At 35.2% G+C, this 16900-nt stretch overlaps 1 protein-coding gene across 3 annotated transcripts in view; it reads left to right on the forward strand.

The window, feature by feature from the left end:
• Positions 1–16900, forward strand: part of LOC143240964 (CUE domain-containing protein 1-like) — a 61304-nt gene continuing 44404 nt past the window's right edge. Inside the window, exons 1-3 of one of the 3 annotated variants that reach the window (XM_076484289.1) lie at positions 1–159; positions 6513–7339; positions 15256–15454. In XM_076484289.1, coding sequence (XP_076340404.1) covers positions 6701–7339; positions 15256–15454 — 838 coding nt within the window. In that variant the 5' untranslated portion in view covers positions 1–159; positions 6513–6700. The other 2 variants (XM_076484288.1, XM_076484290.1) reach the window with 2 other exon arrangements.

A 16900-nucleotide genomic window follows, 5' to 3' on the forward strand; every position in this document is an offset into this window, starting at 1 on the left:
GTCTGCCTGTTGGTTAATCCAGAACTGTTTGCAACAATAAAATGTTTTTGCGTAAGATAATATTTAATTCCTCGACCGACATTTGTTCGATTAGCTCCCGGTGTAGACATGGGCAATTGTAATTCGAGAATCTATTCACAATATGACGTCATCTGATAGGTAAGGTAGTGCATATGTGTTAGATATCTTTACACAAGAATAATACTAACAGAGCCCGGTGTGAGTAAAAAGTAATTCCAGATTATACTTATTGTGAAATTAATTTTGGTGGAATTGTCGTCTTATACTTGCCCAAATATTATAAATAGCTTTATTGTTATGCATATGGATATTAAGTGGTATTTGAAAATGAGCATATTCTTTATTTCAATTTCTTTTGTAATTGAAAATATTTCAGAATGGGTAAAAATGATTTGTCACTTGGACCTAGAGAAGTTGGCTACTAAAGAAGTTAAATTTATAAAATTTTGATTTTATTTAAGTTGCCCAAAGATCATGATTATTAGAAGTATATACTGTTACTTTTGATCAGTGAACTTAATAATCCTAGTAGTTTATAATCCACTCTAGAATCTTCGTATCAGTTGGTTATAGCTGGATTTAAATAGCACTGATTTATTTGAAGTTTAAGCCAAATATTTCCCCCACCCCTTTTTTTTGTTTGTTTTATGTCATTGTTCCAAGCCATATACAGTCGGCAAATCGTAGTAGTAACATCAGTGTTTATTTTTAAGGATTTATACAAAAGAAAATGATGTAGATACTGACTCTACAGAGTAAAGGAATTACTTTGAAGTATAAAAAGCATTTGATGTTAAATGGAATGTTTTTGATGATGCGTGAACATGTGTTATGATGTGTGCTTGATATTTCTGTATTTATCAAAACTATTATTTGAAGTGTTAAACATTTGATGTATTTTGTTATGTTTAATATATGTTTATGTATCACATTGTTACATACTTGAAATAGGTGAAATCCTCAGAATGTGTGACTGAGCTTCATATGAATGGAGAACAAGGGACTATTTGGTCGTTAAAATTTCAAGACATTCTGTACATCTATTTCAAAGAAAATAATGAAACTCACATTTTATATTTGATAAAATTGTCAATTCTGTTATAAACATTTGTGTATAATTGCTGATGACAGTTTATTCTATAAGTTAAATTGCCTAGTCAGAAAAATGCTTATTAATGCAAATTGAAACTTTTTTTTTAAAAGCTATTGGTATAATAGAAATTAGTGTTTTGTTTAAGATTTTGATATGATCCTTGCACAGTTAACAAAACATAATCAATTATGAAATTAATTGAACACCTTAGAATAAATTCCTAATATCTAAAAATTATAATTGCTATACTATAAAGATGTTTTAAACTATTAATCCACGATAGATCTTGTTAAAATCTGTTTCAGTGAATTATGAATTTAGGTGAATTCAGAAATTTGTTTTGAAACAAAGATTCTCATGAAGTTAGTTGCTAAACTTTTATAAAGATGTTGCAAAGAAAACTAAGTACTCTGAAAAGTGTGAAGCATTTTATGAATAGGCCTTTTATCAGGAACAGTGTATTTGTTGAAATAAAATTGTGGAATTACCTGAATAACTTGGAAAAAGCATATAAGAAGCCTGTTTTCAATTTATGATACTTAGCATGCTTTTCAAAATGGCTTACTTACTGAATAAGTTTCTTAGATTCTTTTTTGTTTGTTTGTAATACTTCTTTTTTTTTGATGAGGTCTTCCCAGTTTATATTATCTTAACTGTAAGAAATGCTTTGACAGAATAATTCTTGAGGATTAATCAGTAAGTTGGATGCTTAATGAATTGGTAAAAAAACAACAAAAACTAAATGATTTTAGGGATGAAAGGATTGATAAGAAATTTCTGATTAGATGAATTAGTTTTGTATTTAGGATAATTACTTGGATAGTGTCTTGAACAGTACTGCTATTAAATTTAAAGATCATATTTTAATGTTGGTAAAAGTAATTTTTTTTAATTGAAAATGCTTCTCATGGTCAAAAATATCTTGACAATCATAGTGACTGGATCTAAGTATATAATATTTTATATTGCAAAATGTGAAGTTATGGTCTGGGTATAAAAATTTCTAATGTTTGTGAGAAGCATGGTGTGTGAAAAGAAGTATTTAGGCATGATTGTTGAGAAAATCAAAATTTCCTTGCTAACAGGTGTTCTTGTTGGAGATTACAAGGTTACAACAGAAATAAAAAAGGATTTAAAGTCAGCATGGGATTTGTTGGTGGGTTAAGATTGTTTCATTTATGAAACTAAATACTCAAATAAAATATCCTCAAAGCCAGCTTTTATAATTAAATAATAGGGAGGAACTAATGCTTCTCATACAAAACCTTTATGTGGTTGTAATATTTTACATTTGAATGTAGAAAGTGTATAAAATTTAAAGGCATTGTTATATATTTAAAGTAATTAAAAGTGTTAAGTGACTCGTATACTTGCATATAAGGTTAGATACTCCTAGTTCTAAATGAATGTGTGGTGTCTCAGTTATTGTGAGGGTAAACCTGTTTCATAACACCATAGCCATCAAATAGCTCTTGTATAAAGGACTTTAACCCATATATGGTGATCAGAAATGATAAACCAATTTACTTGTCTTGTAAGACATCAAATCTAATGATGCTTTCAAAATCTGGGTATTAGAGACAAGTATCAAAACAATAGAGTGATGGTACTGGTACTCTAAAGTGTCTATAAACAAAAAATAAATAAAATGCACAAAGCCTTTAATGCCTGAATGCTATTTCTTTTAGATGGTGTTCATTCCTCAAAAACCTTTCCCTTTGCAATGTGTAGTATAATCTACATCTGACCCTCCTTTATGAATATGATGTCCATATTCCTCTACACTTAATTTGAATGTAACATAGTTTAATGATGTTTGAAATCTTCTCCCTCTTCCCACTCACACAGACATGTGCACACTTTTTTCTCTGAAGTATATAGATACCAAATGAGCAGCAATGAACCATTTGACTTTTCAAAGCTGTTCTTGCACACCTAATTTTAAGAAAAGCAGATATTTAAACTGCTCTTAATGTTTTCAGAAAATAAATGAGTATCCTCTTAAACTACTTTAATGTAAAGGAGACTACTACTATTGCTGTTGGCAATGTATCCAATAAGCCCATCATCCTTTTAGAAAAATTAAACTGTACTAATTGCAGCTTAGCCTGTTTTGTTTTTTTTTCCAAATCTTGTGCCATTTTACCCTGTTTTCTTGAGAATGTAAAACAAAGAAATCAGATCATACTAAGATTGAGAGAAATGCCAAATGTATTGAAAATGTAAAAAGAAATCGGAGGCCTTTATTCCATTAATGCTCAAGAAAATTGTGTAAAATTCAATGAAGTTAATTCTAAAATTTCTTAAGAGAAAGTAAATGAATAATTTTAATCTGTTCCAGTTAAGTAACTCATCTCTCAAGCACATTCTAATAGACCTTTTATGAACCTTTTTTGCTAAATGTGAATTCTTTAGTTGTTAAAGAAACTAAAACTGAACACCACCCATTGAGACTTAATATGATTTATATAAAGAGAAATTTATATTGTTTGATTTGGTTTATGTGTTTATAAATAGCTTCTAAAATGATATTCTTACAACAGAGCACTGTTTAGATAGCTTGAGTGATTTCCTGTCCATACATTCAGCAGTGTAAGACTAGAGGGAAGGCAGCTAGTCATCACCATCCACTGCCAACTCTTGGGCTACACTTTTACCAACCAATAGTGGGATTGACTGTCACATTATAACCCCCACGGCTAAAAGGCTCAGCATGCTTGGTGCGACCGGGATTCAAACCCATGACCCTCGGATTACGAGTCAAACACTAATCATCAGATACAAGCCTTTCTTTGTCATCCCTCTAAGGTCTTACCCTTATCCTTACATTTTATTTATCCCTAATATATTTAAAACAACCCTATTAATTTTTTTGTTTTCAGCCAAGTTATTTCACACATCCTTTTGGTTATCCTAATTTCCTGTTTGATGAAATTTCTTGATCTTCTATAACACCAGTCAATTTAAATTTCTTAAATTTGTGGTGCTTTTCTTTAATTTTATCTTTTATATCCTTTGTGAGCTAATCTGGGTTTTTACTTGCAGCTACTCTTTTCTTTCTGTGAGACTCTAATTTGTTTTATTATTAACATTTTTTTTTTTTAATTTTCAACATTTGCTTAGTTTCTTCAAATAACTCAGCTGCCCAGTTCACAATTAGTTTTATTTGGTGGTCAGTGATGAATTCACACTAAAAGTCATTTCTTTTATTTTGTTATTATTTTTGATATACTAAAATTCAACAGGATGTAACTCCCATTTTACATATAAATCCACTCCTCCCTCTTCCTTTTTAACATGCTGTCTCTATTAAATAGCTTGTTATTGTGTATTTCAAAGAAATGTCATCAAAATTATCTACATTTGACCATGTTTCAGTTATTTCCATTATATCAAAATCCTTCATTCCTACAAGTGCTCTAAGGTTATCTATTTTATTTGTTATACTTCTAGCATTACAGTAGTAACAATTAAGCTTACTGTTTTAACTTCTATAATCATTTCCTATACTAAATTGTTCTCTGCATCTTATTTTTTGCATTTAATTTTACCTGGCCTACCTCACTTACTAGTCCTAATTTAAAACTTCCATTGCAGTTGAGTGAATAACCTTAGCAAACAAGCCAGTTCCTATTTTATTGAAATGTAAACTATCCATTCCATAAAGCTCCCTTCTTTCACTGATCAGGTAAGTTCAACCAGCTAATCTGCAGTACTTGCATATTAATTTCAACCTAACATTTAGCCATAGTGATCTACTCAAAATTTCATCTTTATAATTGATTTTGTCAGTTTTCCTAAAACAATTAATTTATCTTTAAATACTTTTAGCAACCCCTTATACTTAGTATTTATTTCCCTGACTTACTCTTCCTTATATCATTACATGTACATGCACAACAAAGACTGCATCATTGCCAGTCTTCATCATTTTATCTCTTGTTCTGTTAATTATGTCTTCCACCTGTCTCCCAGGGTACCATAATCTAACTCTTTTCTCCCTTTTAGTGTAGACTATTCTATTTACAATCAGTGTCAAGGAATCACCTATAGCTAAACCTCTCAGTTCATAATCCATATCCTTGTCTGACCCTTTTGTTTTCCTTCCCTGCAATAGCTCCTCCTCTGCAGAAACTAATAACTGAAATTTGTTGCTCAGTACAATAGGCTGTGTATTCTCATTTTTTCTTTTTTAAATTATCTTGACGTGTTTTAATATTCACTCATGTTAATTTTATTAGTTTATTACTTATCATGTTTTTTTGTTTCCTGTGGTATTAGTTTCACATATTCAACAATGTTTTTAAGAATACCTTTTTCCTATATTAAATGAGCCTTATGATTTGTGTTCTTTAAAGCTAGATCTATTGACCATATAAATAAACAACTTTTTTTTTTCAAGTTACAGCTGCAGTCAGATCTATGCCTTGGGAAAACTGACAACAAGTACAGATATTTTTGTAGAGCTTAACTGAAATTTGAGGAGTCTCAAATCTGTCACATTTGCAAGTGGAATTTATTTTGAAATGTGATTTACCACCTTGGCACTGATTTGGTGTAAAATGAGTACACAATTAATGATCATTGGTGACAGTTGCTAGTTAGATCCTCAAACTTCTTAAATCAATTTTGTGGAGTCTTGTACACAGATAAGCAATTAGTAGTTATCTGCAATGTTTTGTAGGATACCTGTTTAACCAGTAAACATTGGGGCATGATTAGAATTGAGATTCTAGTGACTAAATGAATAAAAATTATTAAGAATTTCAGTAATGCATTTTTTTGATCATTTGAGGTTTAGATTGTGTTATTTTCATGCTTGTACTTAAGTGATGTTGTTAACAACAACAAAAAGTAGCTGTGAAATGGCATTGCAGTTGTCAAATACTTAAAGTATGACATTAAAGTTTGTTATATTATTTTTTTTCATACTTTAGTTTATTTCTATCAATAGAAACATTTTTATATGAGGAGTAATATTAGCTTTTTCTTTTTTTATGTGATATCCAACAAAGAAGAAAAAAGTGTTTAACATTTGCATTTATATCAATGTTTTTATTATTGCCATGCATTTTCTATAATTTTTTATGTTTAGTGTTCAACATATTTTTTATAGATGTTTTTAACCAACCTGCTTTTAGGTTGTTTCTAGCTCTAAACACATTTATACCCTTAGAGTAAATTTCATTTTTGACAAATTGTCAAAAAAAGTGGAACACAGAAAACTAAGATAAACTCTACATTTTTTATCAATTTTATTATTATCATTTTGAATCATTTGCCAGTAATATGTTACTGTATGAAAAGATCTACTGTTAGTTCAATTTACTAATAATTTAGTAAGTTATTTAACCCATAAAGATGTTGTTTATGTATTTTTCATTTATTTTATTTTCAGAGCTAGAAGAAATAAACCAGTATTAAATAATGCTCAACTTGCTTTTAAATGACTCAAGTTCAACAGTATATGAAAATGCTTTTGGGAAGGCTGTCATGATGTTACAACTTTAGAGTATCTTTTTATATTCATGAGCAAACTAATGAAAGAACTAATACCCTGCTGAATTTAAAGTACTTGAAATTAATATGGCTACTGTGAATGAAGACCAACAACAAGAACATAACGAGCAGGCCCAGTCAGTGACTCAGCTGGAGTTTCATCAGGCTATGAGGGATTTCAAAACAATGTTTCCTGAAATGGATGAAGATGTGATAGAAGTAGTGCTACGTGCTAACAGTGGAGCAGTGGATGCTACTATAGATCAATTGTTATCCATGAGCACTGACAATGAAAATGAACGTTTACTAACAGAGCTGGATGCTACAGAGAATGCTGAGGTACCACCTTGCTACTCCCCTGCAACTCCACCACCCTCTTATCAACAAGCAGTTCCATATGCTCAAAGTCCTGCCCACTCTCCAGCTGTTGCTCTTGGGAACTCCTCACCATCAGCATTGAGCTCTTCTCCAACAGTACCTCGTAGATCTCAGCAGGCTCAACTGCGCTGCCAACTGTCCAGGTCATTTCCTCAATCTCACATGTCCCAGACACTTCCCTTACCCAAGAGAACAAGTGAGAAGGTTGGTTTAAGGCCAGAGAAACCTAGTATATCTCTGAGGTCCAAGAGAAACTGGCACCCTCCACTACTAGGTCCTCTTCCTCCAACATTTCTTAGATTAGAGGAATTTGAACAAAACTATTCAAAGCCCAAGGCAGAAATTAAGGTTTGTATCTGAATAAAAGATGGTATTGCATCAAAACCCTATTTATGCAATTTTTTATTGTATTTTTTATTATATATTTATATAAGTGTAAAATATATCAAACATTTAAATCTTTTGGCTAATATCTATTTTGGATATTAGTAAACTGAAACCATATTTGTGCAATATCTCCTGTATTAAAATAGTTGGTGGTTGAAAGTATAGCATCATCTCAAATCAAGCCTCTCGGTTGTGTGTGTGTGTGTGTGTGTAACATATCATCTAGCTGTGTAAGTTTAAAGTGTACATACAGTTTGGTCACTTATTTAGTCAGTGCCACTTCACGATAGGAATATATGAGGTCTCAGATATAACTATGTAGGCATGATAAACTAAAGGCAATATTTTAAAACTCAATTATGATACTACTTGAAATCTCGAACCTCTAACCTGAAGAGGATAAGTGATTTGCATAGATTGTTTTAAGGCAAGAAAATTTGTTAATCACTTCAATAGTGTTATGTAGGGATTACTTGCTATTGTGTTTTATACTGTATTCTTTTTCTCATAGCTCTTTTCCTGATACCTTTATTGCTGTGCCCTCTTACATCCAGTTTTATACCACATATCCCGATTTTTAAATTTAATTCCTTTTCTTGATTTTCCTATCTGTAGTAGCTATCTGACTAGCTCGAGGATTGTTTGACTTTCTCTTTCACTTATAGTTTTCTTTTCATCTTTATCATTTTGTATTTCCTTTCCTAATTTTGTCTTTTACTTGACACACTTATTTATGCTTCTAAAAGATTCTATAAGTATTTTGCTTTCTTATTTGTTTATTGTGTTCTGCTTCTGCTTTATACCTCCATAGTTTATTCCTCTACTATCAGTACTCATTGGGTTGGGTTATCTTGCTCTTGTGTATGCATTCCTTCTTTTCTGTTTTACACCATTTCCTTACCCAGGTATCTTCTGTGGCATTTCTTTTCCCTTGGAGACCCCTCAGTGTGTATTTCTATACGAGGTGAGGGGACCTCCCAGGGAAGGTTCTGTTGTTTCAGTTTACCTCCTCTGGGATTTAAACATCCACCAATGTGTTTGCCTTGTGTGGCAACCTGTGAAGGGTAGGAGAAGATTCTGGTGGTTGAGGGGTTCAACCCTAACACACCACTTTGGCCTTGAATTCCTGTAGGCAGGTAGCCTTGAGGTGGCCCTCCTTAGGTTAGTTGGCTGGTCCACTTGGGCTAGGGTCAACCAAGTACCAGTGTTGGATGTTCTCAACAGGCGTTCTGGACATCATATCTGATGCTTATGTTTGGGTATAGGGTATAGTGTTCATGAAACCCAGGCGTTTCTGCAGTGTCCTTGTTTAATGTTGTAGTGTATCACCCCATAGGGCTCCATGGTAGGTGGGGTCAGTGGACACCGAAATCTCCCTTTTTTTATTATGGATTTTCCAAATAAAAACAAATAAAACAGTGAAAAAACAGTTCATAGGTAAACAACCACGTCTTGAAGATTCTGAGTAGCGATCTTCAACATCTGTAATACGTTTTGTACCTCATTTTCTTATCCTACATTCTCTTTCAGACAAACCTTTAGGGCAAATGTCTCCATTTTTCATTCAGAAGGGACTGGAAGGACTTGCTGGCTCTCCAAAGTTAGTAAAAAAGCTTTGATCTGGTGACATATTGATGGAAACATCTCCATCTCAACACAGTGAACTCCTCTTGCATTCAAAGGCAATTGGGGATATATCTGTTGAGGTTACACTTCATGCTACTTTGAATTCATCATGAGGGATTTGAAGAACATCCCAGAGTTGGAGATTCTCGCTGGTTTCTCCACTCTAGGAGTTTCTGCAGTGAGGCGTATCTCCACTCGTGAAGATGGAATTATGATGCAGACCAATGTCCTTATTCTGACATTTACATCACCAAATCCACCTGCCACCATCAAGGCAGCTTATCTTAATTGACGGTATGGCTATACATTCCAAACCCTCTCCAACATTTCCAGTGTAAGCAGTTCAATCACTCAAAGACATCATGTTGTGGTTCCTTGACATGTGCTCATTGCAACCTATGAGTGTGAAACAGACACTCATTGGATCAGCTTCAATTTCTCTCACCTGTCCTGCTTTCATTCTTGCCCTAAATGGTTGGAAGAAAAACAGGTGCAGCATTTAAAAATGATTCATAACATTACTTACTCTGAGGCTTGAAAGTTGCTGTCCACGGCTTCATCTCAGATGGATGCTACTGCACTTCATTCCATAACTGCAGTGGGAGTGCAAACAGATCTCTCTGTACCATCAAAAGAATCGTTCTCAAAACAATTAAAAAGTTTTTTACCTCCATGGTTAAAAATTTGATCAATCACCTTCAACACCCATCTCTGTCCCATACATACATTCTAACAAATTCCAAGATCCACTTCCTTTGGTTCTGAGTACAGACATTTTATCGGATACATCTTCTTTGCCCACCCCAAGATGCAAAACGATCATTCGTTTATATCCTCAGTCACTGGAATCCCATTCTGAAAACAAAGACCTGCCCAATCGACCCAAAGCAGGATCCATGGAGGTCGATAGACCTCCCATGAATAAGGACAGTGGGAAAAAAACACATGGTTCTAAACAGAAGGGTTCTCTACCAAATTTGCATACACATAAGTAAAAATTTCCACCTTGATACAATGGAACTGTCGAGGTTCACATTCTAATCTGCATGACATCAAAACATTGATTGCTTCCTACCATCCTGTATGTCTTTCCTTACAGGAAACATTTGTGAAACCTGCCGATACAGTCACCTTTTAGCAGTTTTCTTTGTACAGAAATGACAGGCTGTGTGATGGACAATTGCATGGAGAGGTGGCACTGTTGGTTGATCAGCATGTGCCCACCCTGTCTTTGCCACTCAACACACCCTTGGAGGCCGTAGCCATCCGTGTTTCCTTGGGTCATACCATCACTGTTTGTTCTCTTTGCCTGTCATGTGGAGAGACATATGATCAGTTAGACCTTGATGCTCTCATTGAACAGTTGCTGTCTCCATTTTTAATCCTGTGGGACTTCAATGGACATCATCTCCTCTGGAGAAGTGCTGATATTGATAGGAGGAGTTGTTCTGTAGAGCATATGCTCTCTGATCACAACCTTTCTCTTTTCAATACTGGCTCTTCTACTTATTTTCATGCACCTAATCAGTCCTTTACTGCTATTGATCTCTCAATTTGCTCCCCTTCACTATTCTCCCATTTTTATGGAGGGTTGACAATAATCCACGAGGCAGTGATCATTTTCCTCTAATTTTGAGAGAGACTGGCTGTGGTCAATACCACCTGACCTGGGTGCCCCAGTGAAAGCTGGATCATGCAAACTGGCTCTCTTTCACTGCTCTCACAGAAATTGATCCTGCTATCGTCTGTAAGCCATCAATAGCTAACTGTGTGGCTGTAGGAACTGACTGTATTATACAAGCTGCTGCTCAATATATTCCTGAAACCTTTGCACGTTTTCCACAATATCCTTGTCCATGGTGGAATCCTGCCTGCCACTTGTTATGGAAGGCTCCAAAATGGGCGTGGGGTATTTTCCGTAGATGTCCCACAGTCTCAAACCCCATCACCTTTCAACAGGCCCATGCACATGCTCAGTGGGTAAGACATCAAAGCTAGAAGGAATCTTGGATTAAGTTGACAACCAACATATCTTCTACCACCAGTTCCAAAGTCATATGGGACAAGATTTGAAAGGTCAGTGGGCAATATAATTCTGTCTTCCTCTCAATCTTGCTCTCTGATGGCTAGGAAGTAGTTGATACCTGGAGCATTGCTGATACTCTAGGTGAAAGCTTTTGCCAGGTATCTAGCACTTCTGCTTCTTCCTCCACCTTCTTAGCCATCAAGACTCAGGCAGACTGAGCGATCCCCTCTTTCCTTTCAAGCTGATTGTCTCTATAACTATGATCATCCCTTTACATTGGTAGATCTCAAACTGGCTCTTCATGGGTCTGGCAGTACATTAGTTGGACCTGATGATGTACATATGAAATGCTGCACCATCTATCTCCTGCTTCTCTCGCTATTCTTCTGATTATTTTTAACCTGATCTGGCAGGAGAATATTTTTCCTGATGCCTAGCACTAGGCTATTGGCCTACTTTTCTCTAAGCCTGGGAAGGACCCCAAGATTCCTTCAAACTACCGTCCAATTGCTTTGATGAGCTGTCTCTGTAAGACCTTAGAGAGGATGGTTAATGCTCATCTTATTTAGTTCCTTGAATCAAACAACCTTTTCACTCCCACCCAGTGTGGGTTCCTATGACAACACTCCACCGTGGACCACCTGATTCAACTTGAAACATCTATCAGAGAAGTCTTTCTCAAACGACATCTTGTATCAATATTCTTTGACATTGAGAAGGCTTATGATACAACATGGAAGTATGGCATTTTGTGAGACCTCCATATATATGGGTTACGTGGCCATTTGCCCATTTTTATTAAACATTTTTTAATGTACAGGAGATTGCAAGTTCGTGTGGGTTTGATACTTTCCCATTCTTTTTCTACAGAAACTTGGAGTCCCTCAGTGCTGTATTTTGAGTGTCATACTTTTCAGTATAAAAATTAATGCTGTCATTGAACCAACTCCCTCTCACTGTTGCAAATGGGCTTCTATATCAATGACTTTCACATCTCTTGTCAGTCGTCGAACATGGGGCACATTGAGTGGCAACTACAGACTGCCCTCAATCGTTTACTGAAGTAAATCACAGCAAATGGCTTTAACTTCTCTCTCTAAAACATTTTGCATGCACTTTTGCTGCCAATGGGGTATTCACCCTAATCCTGAACTCCATATCAGTGAAGATGTGCTGCCTGTGGTCCCTGAGACAAAGTTCTTGGGGCTTATCTTTACCTAAGCTGACCTATATACCACACATGAAGCAGCTATGAGTCAAATATACAAGAGTACTGAACATCCTCTCTTTCACCACTTAGGGAGCAGATTGATGTTTTATGCTAAAGATATGTTGTGCTCTTATTTGATCGAAACTCATCTATGGATTACTGGTCTAAGGCTCTGCCAGACCCTCAGCCTTAAAGATCCTGGACCCCATTCCTCAACAAGGAGTTTGGCTCTGCACTTAGGTTTTCCAGACTTCCCCAGGTTAGAGCTTGTACGTAGTCTCATGAATCTTCTTTGCATCTCTGCTGTTTGCAACTGTCTTTACTATATGCTTCAAAACTTCATTCCTTACCAAAACATCACACCTGAGTTTATATTTTCCTTCCTTGGTGGGTCATACATTTTCAGAAGAGGTAATCTGCCATTGCATCTTTTGGCCTTGATATCCAGGTGCAGTTGGATGAATTGGGTCTGTCCTTGGATAACATTGCTGTATCCATTAGTCAGCTCTTCCCATCATGACTTCTTTCAGTCCCCAAATGTGACCTATTTTTTAGTCATATGAGAAATGCAGCCACTCCCGATTGGAAATACTGTCTGTTATTTGCTGAGGTTCAATGATTGTGCACACAATCCCCTCTACAGCTTCTGGGCTCACTTCTGAACTCTACACTATTTCTCTTGCCCTAGAAGCTAAGCCGTACTCAATTGCACTATTTATTCTGACTCGCTTAGTTCTCTACTGGCCCTGGTATCACTTTACATTGGTACACACCTTGTTATTGCCAATATTCAAAACTGACTGGCCCATTTCTCTTTAACATCTACTTCTATCCAGTTTTTGTGGATAAAGGGCCACATTTGTATTCATGGGTACGAGCTCGCCAACACTGCAGCTAAATCTATCTGCTCTGGCATTATCACTGCTGTGCCTGTTCCATACCTGGATTATGGTACTGTATTCAAGACTCAGCTTTGTGCCAGATGGCAGTCGACTTGGAGTGAGTAACGTGAGAACAAGCTTTTCTAAATAAAACCCTATATTGGACTTTGGTCATCTTGCTTCCATAAGCATCAGAAAGAGGAAGTTATTCTAACTAGACTACGCATTGGCCACAGTTGGATGAATTGGGTCTGTACTTGGATAACATTACTGTATCCATTAGTCAGCTCTTTCCACCATGACTTCTTTCAGTCCCCAAATGTGACCTATCTATAAGTCATTTGAGAAACGCAGCCACTCCCCATTGGAAATACTGTCTGTTACTTGCTGTGGTTCAATGGTTGTGCACACAATCCCCTCTACAGCTTCTGGGCTCACTGCTGAACTCTACACCATTTCTCTTGCCCTGGATCACATGGAAGCTAAGCCGTACTCAATTGCACTATTTATTCTGACTCGCTTAGTTCTCTACTGGCCCTGGTATCACTTTACATTGGTACACACCTTGTTCTTGCCGATATTCAAAACCAACTGGCCCATTTCTCTTTAACATCTACTTCTATCCAGTTTTTCTGAATACAGGGCCACATTGGTATTCATGGGAATGAGATTGTCAACACAGCAGCTAAATCTATCTCCTCTGGCATTATCACTGCTGTGCCTATTCCATACCTGGATTATGGTACTGTATTCAAGACTCAGCTCTGTGCCAGCTGGCAGTCGACTTGGAGTGAGTAATGTGAGAACAAGCTTTTCCAAATAAAACCCTATATTGGACTTTGGTCATCTTGCTTCCATAAGCAACAGAAAGAGGAAGTTATTCTAACTAGACTACGCATTGGTCACAGTTTCTTAAGTCGTTGTTTTCTTTTATTTGGAACTGATGTACCAATGTGTAGTCTGTGTAACACTCAGGTCACAATAAGCCACATTTTACTTTCTTGCCGTCCTAACAACTCTCAACACCAGCATCATTTTAAACATGTTCTGTCCCAGGGTTTGTCTGTAACATTGGACAGTGTTATTGGTGATGGTGACACTGTCCACCTTGGAAATGTTTTTTTAGTTTTTTTAATGCCATTAATCTTTAATGCCATTTAAGTTTAATTTATACATTAGACCTTTTTAATGTGATTCCCTTTTAAGAATTACAGTCCATCTAGTTCGATTTGAAATTCGAAAATGGTTGTAACATTAAATAACTCGACATCAGGGCTAGAAAGGCCAACTTCAAGTGACTAAGGCTGCTCTTTGAACCTCCTGTTAGTCTTCCTGGCAAGTTATTAAAATTTTGCTGCAAGTCTTTTAAAACTGTTATAACTCTACTATATGAAAATGGCCGTAATGTCAAGTAACTCGGAACCAGGACTGGAAAGGCCAACTTCAGGCGACTGACGGTGGTTTTTGTACTTACCTGTTTGTCTTGACGAGTTATGATAATTACAATTATGCCACAGAAAGTCTTTTACAACTTGTATTACTGTAGTTTTTCTCTTAAAAGTTGTAGACTAGATTTAAACATTGATCTTTGATATTTATGTTTTTTTTTAACTTTAATTTCCTTTTATGAATTTTACTAATTTACTTTAATTTTAACTTTTTAACGGATGTTTGGCACGAATAGCCTCGCTGCTTTGTGCCATAAAACACCAAATCAACCAACCAAACCAACCCTTGGAGACTTGGACTGTTATGGTAAGACTTCTGTCCTTCCGTTCTTCCTTAATTTGTTTCTTCTGTCTTGAACTTGTCTTTTGTTCCTCCTCTTCATTTAGATCTTTCTCTTTCTCATCTCCCCATGCTGGATTTTAGACCCTCATTCTTGCATTCATTATCCCAGTAACCTAGTTTTTTACACTTCTTTTCCGTGGCTATTACACATGTACAATTCTTTGGGTACCTTTTGCTACTCTTGCCATTGGTCTTATTTCTTGTCAACAGTCTTTTATCATTTCTCTAACTTAGTCTTTTTCCTTGTTCCTTTTCCCATTTTCTTTTATCTTTCTGTATCTCCAGCTACAGTATTTATTCCAATTTAAAGCAAACAAATTACATACTTTATCTTATGTTTTAGAATGTGACAGTTTTAAGTTCCTCAGTGCTTCAACAACGGATGGAGGAAAATGAACGTCAACGACAGATTTCCCATTCAGCAGAAGATTTTGGATTATCACAGTATTTGGAAGATGAACGCATTGCTATTTTCTTACAGAATGAAGAGTTTATGCAGGAACTGAGACACAATAAGGAATTCATGTCCACCTTAGAAAGAGGTAAGGTACTGCCTAAAAGTAATAAAAAGCTTTTAAAACTTGCAATAAATATTTTCTTGTAGAATATTTCATGTCTGCATTCGATTACTTAATACCAGTAGATCTCTTAGACATGCAGTTTTATAAAACAGATAAAGAGTAAATTTTTCAAATGTGAAGGAGAAAAATATATTAGGAGAAGTAGAAAAACCCAACATTTTAAAGGCCCTGATGCTAATGAATTATAACAGGACAGGTTCAAATCCTCAGGAAAAAAGTTTGGGGTTTGAAGTTATGCTTGTTATCTCAATGGGTTTAGTGCAGATCAGATGAGAAAAATGCTTGATCTGGTGTTTTTTTTGTATCCCCCATTTCCAAATATTTAGTTATTAGCCACAAAATGTCAACCAAAGGGTATGTGTGTTATATTTGAGTTACTTGGTCTGTGCAGTTTTCATGATAAATATGATTTCTTTACAAGATTATTTAATGAAGAATGAGTGAGTCATTTTAAAATACATCTGATACTACCATGTAAGGTCATTTGTTGTATTTCAGAATGTGTTGTGAAACAAATTTATGAAAAACATTAAACTGCTTTATAAAAATTCTTAAATTACAGCACTTTTGAGTTTGTGCCAACATTTGAATAACTTCATGATTAGTTACTTTTTAGTTCACTTTTCTGGGAAAAATAATTTTCTTTAACCATATGTGGTCAGTAGTCAAAATGTGCATCTTACAACATTTAACAGAGTTGCTTTCAAAATTTTACTGAACAGTTTTCTTTAGAATGTATGTGAATAAACTTGACATTAAAACATAGTTTTTAAATCTAGTCTTAATAAGTTTTAATTCCTTAATTCTAAAATGACAACTTTCACACATACAGAAGAGCTATCTTTATTGCATGTCTGCTTAAGAGGTTCACTTGTCACTAGCAAACTGTTCTGGTTCATGGTGGATCATCATGCAACAGAAGTCCTCCATTAATAGAAGGGTGCCACAACCTTCATGCACAATGATGTTCTGATATCTACTTACATTTGTAAAAAATCTCATTTTTTCCCTGAAACTGTATTGAACAGACATGTTTAAATTTCTCATCTGAATTCAATTTATTTTCCATTGTTAATAAACCTTTAATTTCTGAAACAATATTTTATCCCCTCTCACAAAAAGTTTCTCAACTTACACTGCACTTTATCTGCACAAGATTTTACTTGCCATTAGTCTTGATATTCCCACTTATTTCTGCAGACTAACATGCAAATAATTATGCAGCAACCCTCCACCAATAGGAGTATGATGCTACCTCTGTCATAACTATTGCCCTCTAATATTGTATCTGTTCCCCACTTCATGATTTATATTCTCATTGAGTGGATAGTTGTTACTTGTGTTTTGATTCACTTATCCACAGGATTTTATTTTTTAAAAAAATTTCACTTTAAATACATTTTTTAA

This window comes from Tachypleus tridentatus, chromosome 13, assembly GCF_004210375.1.
Source record: "Tachypleus tridentatus isolate NWPU-2018 chromosome 13, ASM421037v1, whole genome shotgun sequence".
Taxonomy (NCBI): Eukaryota; Metazoa; Arthropoda; class Merostomata; order Xiphosura; family Limulidae; genus Tachypleus; species Tachypleus tridentatus.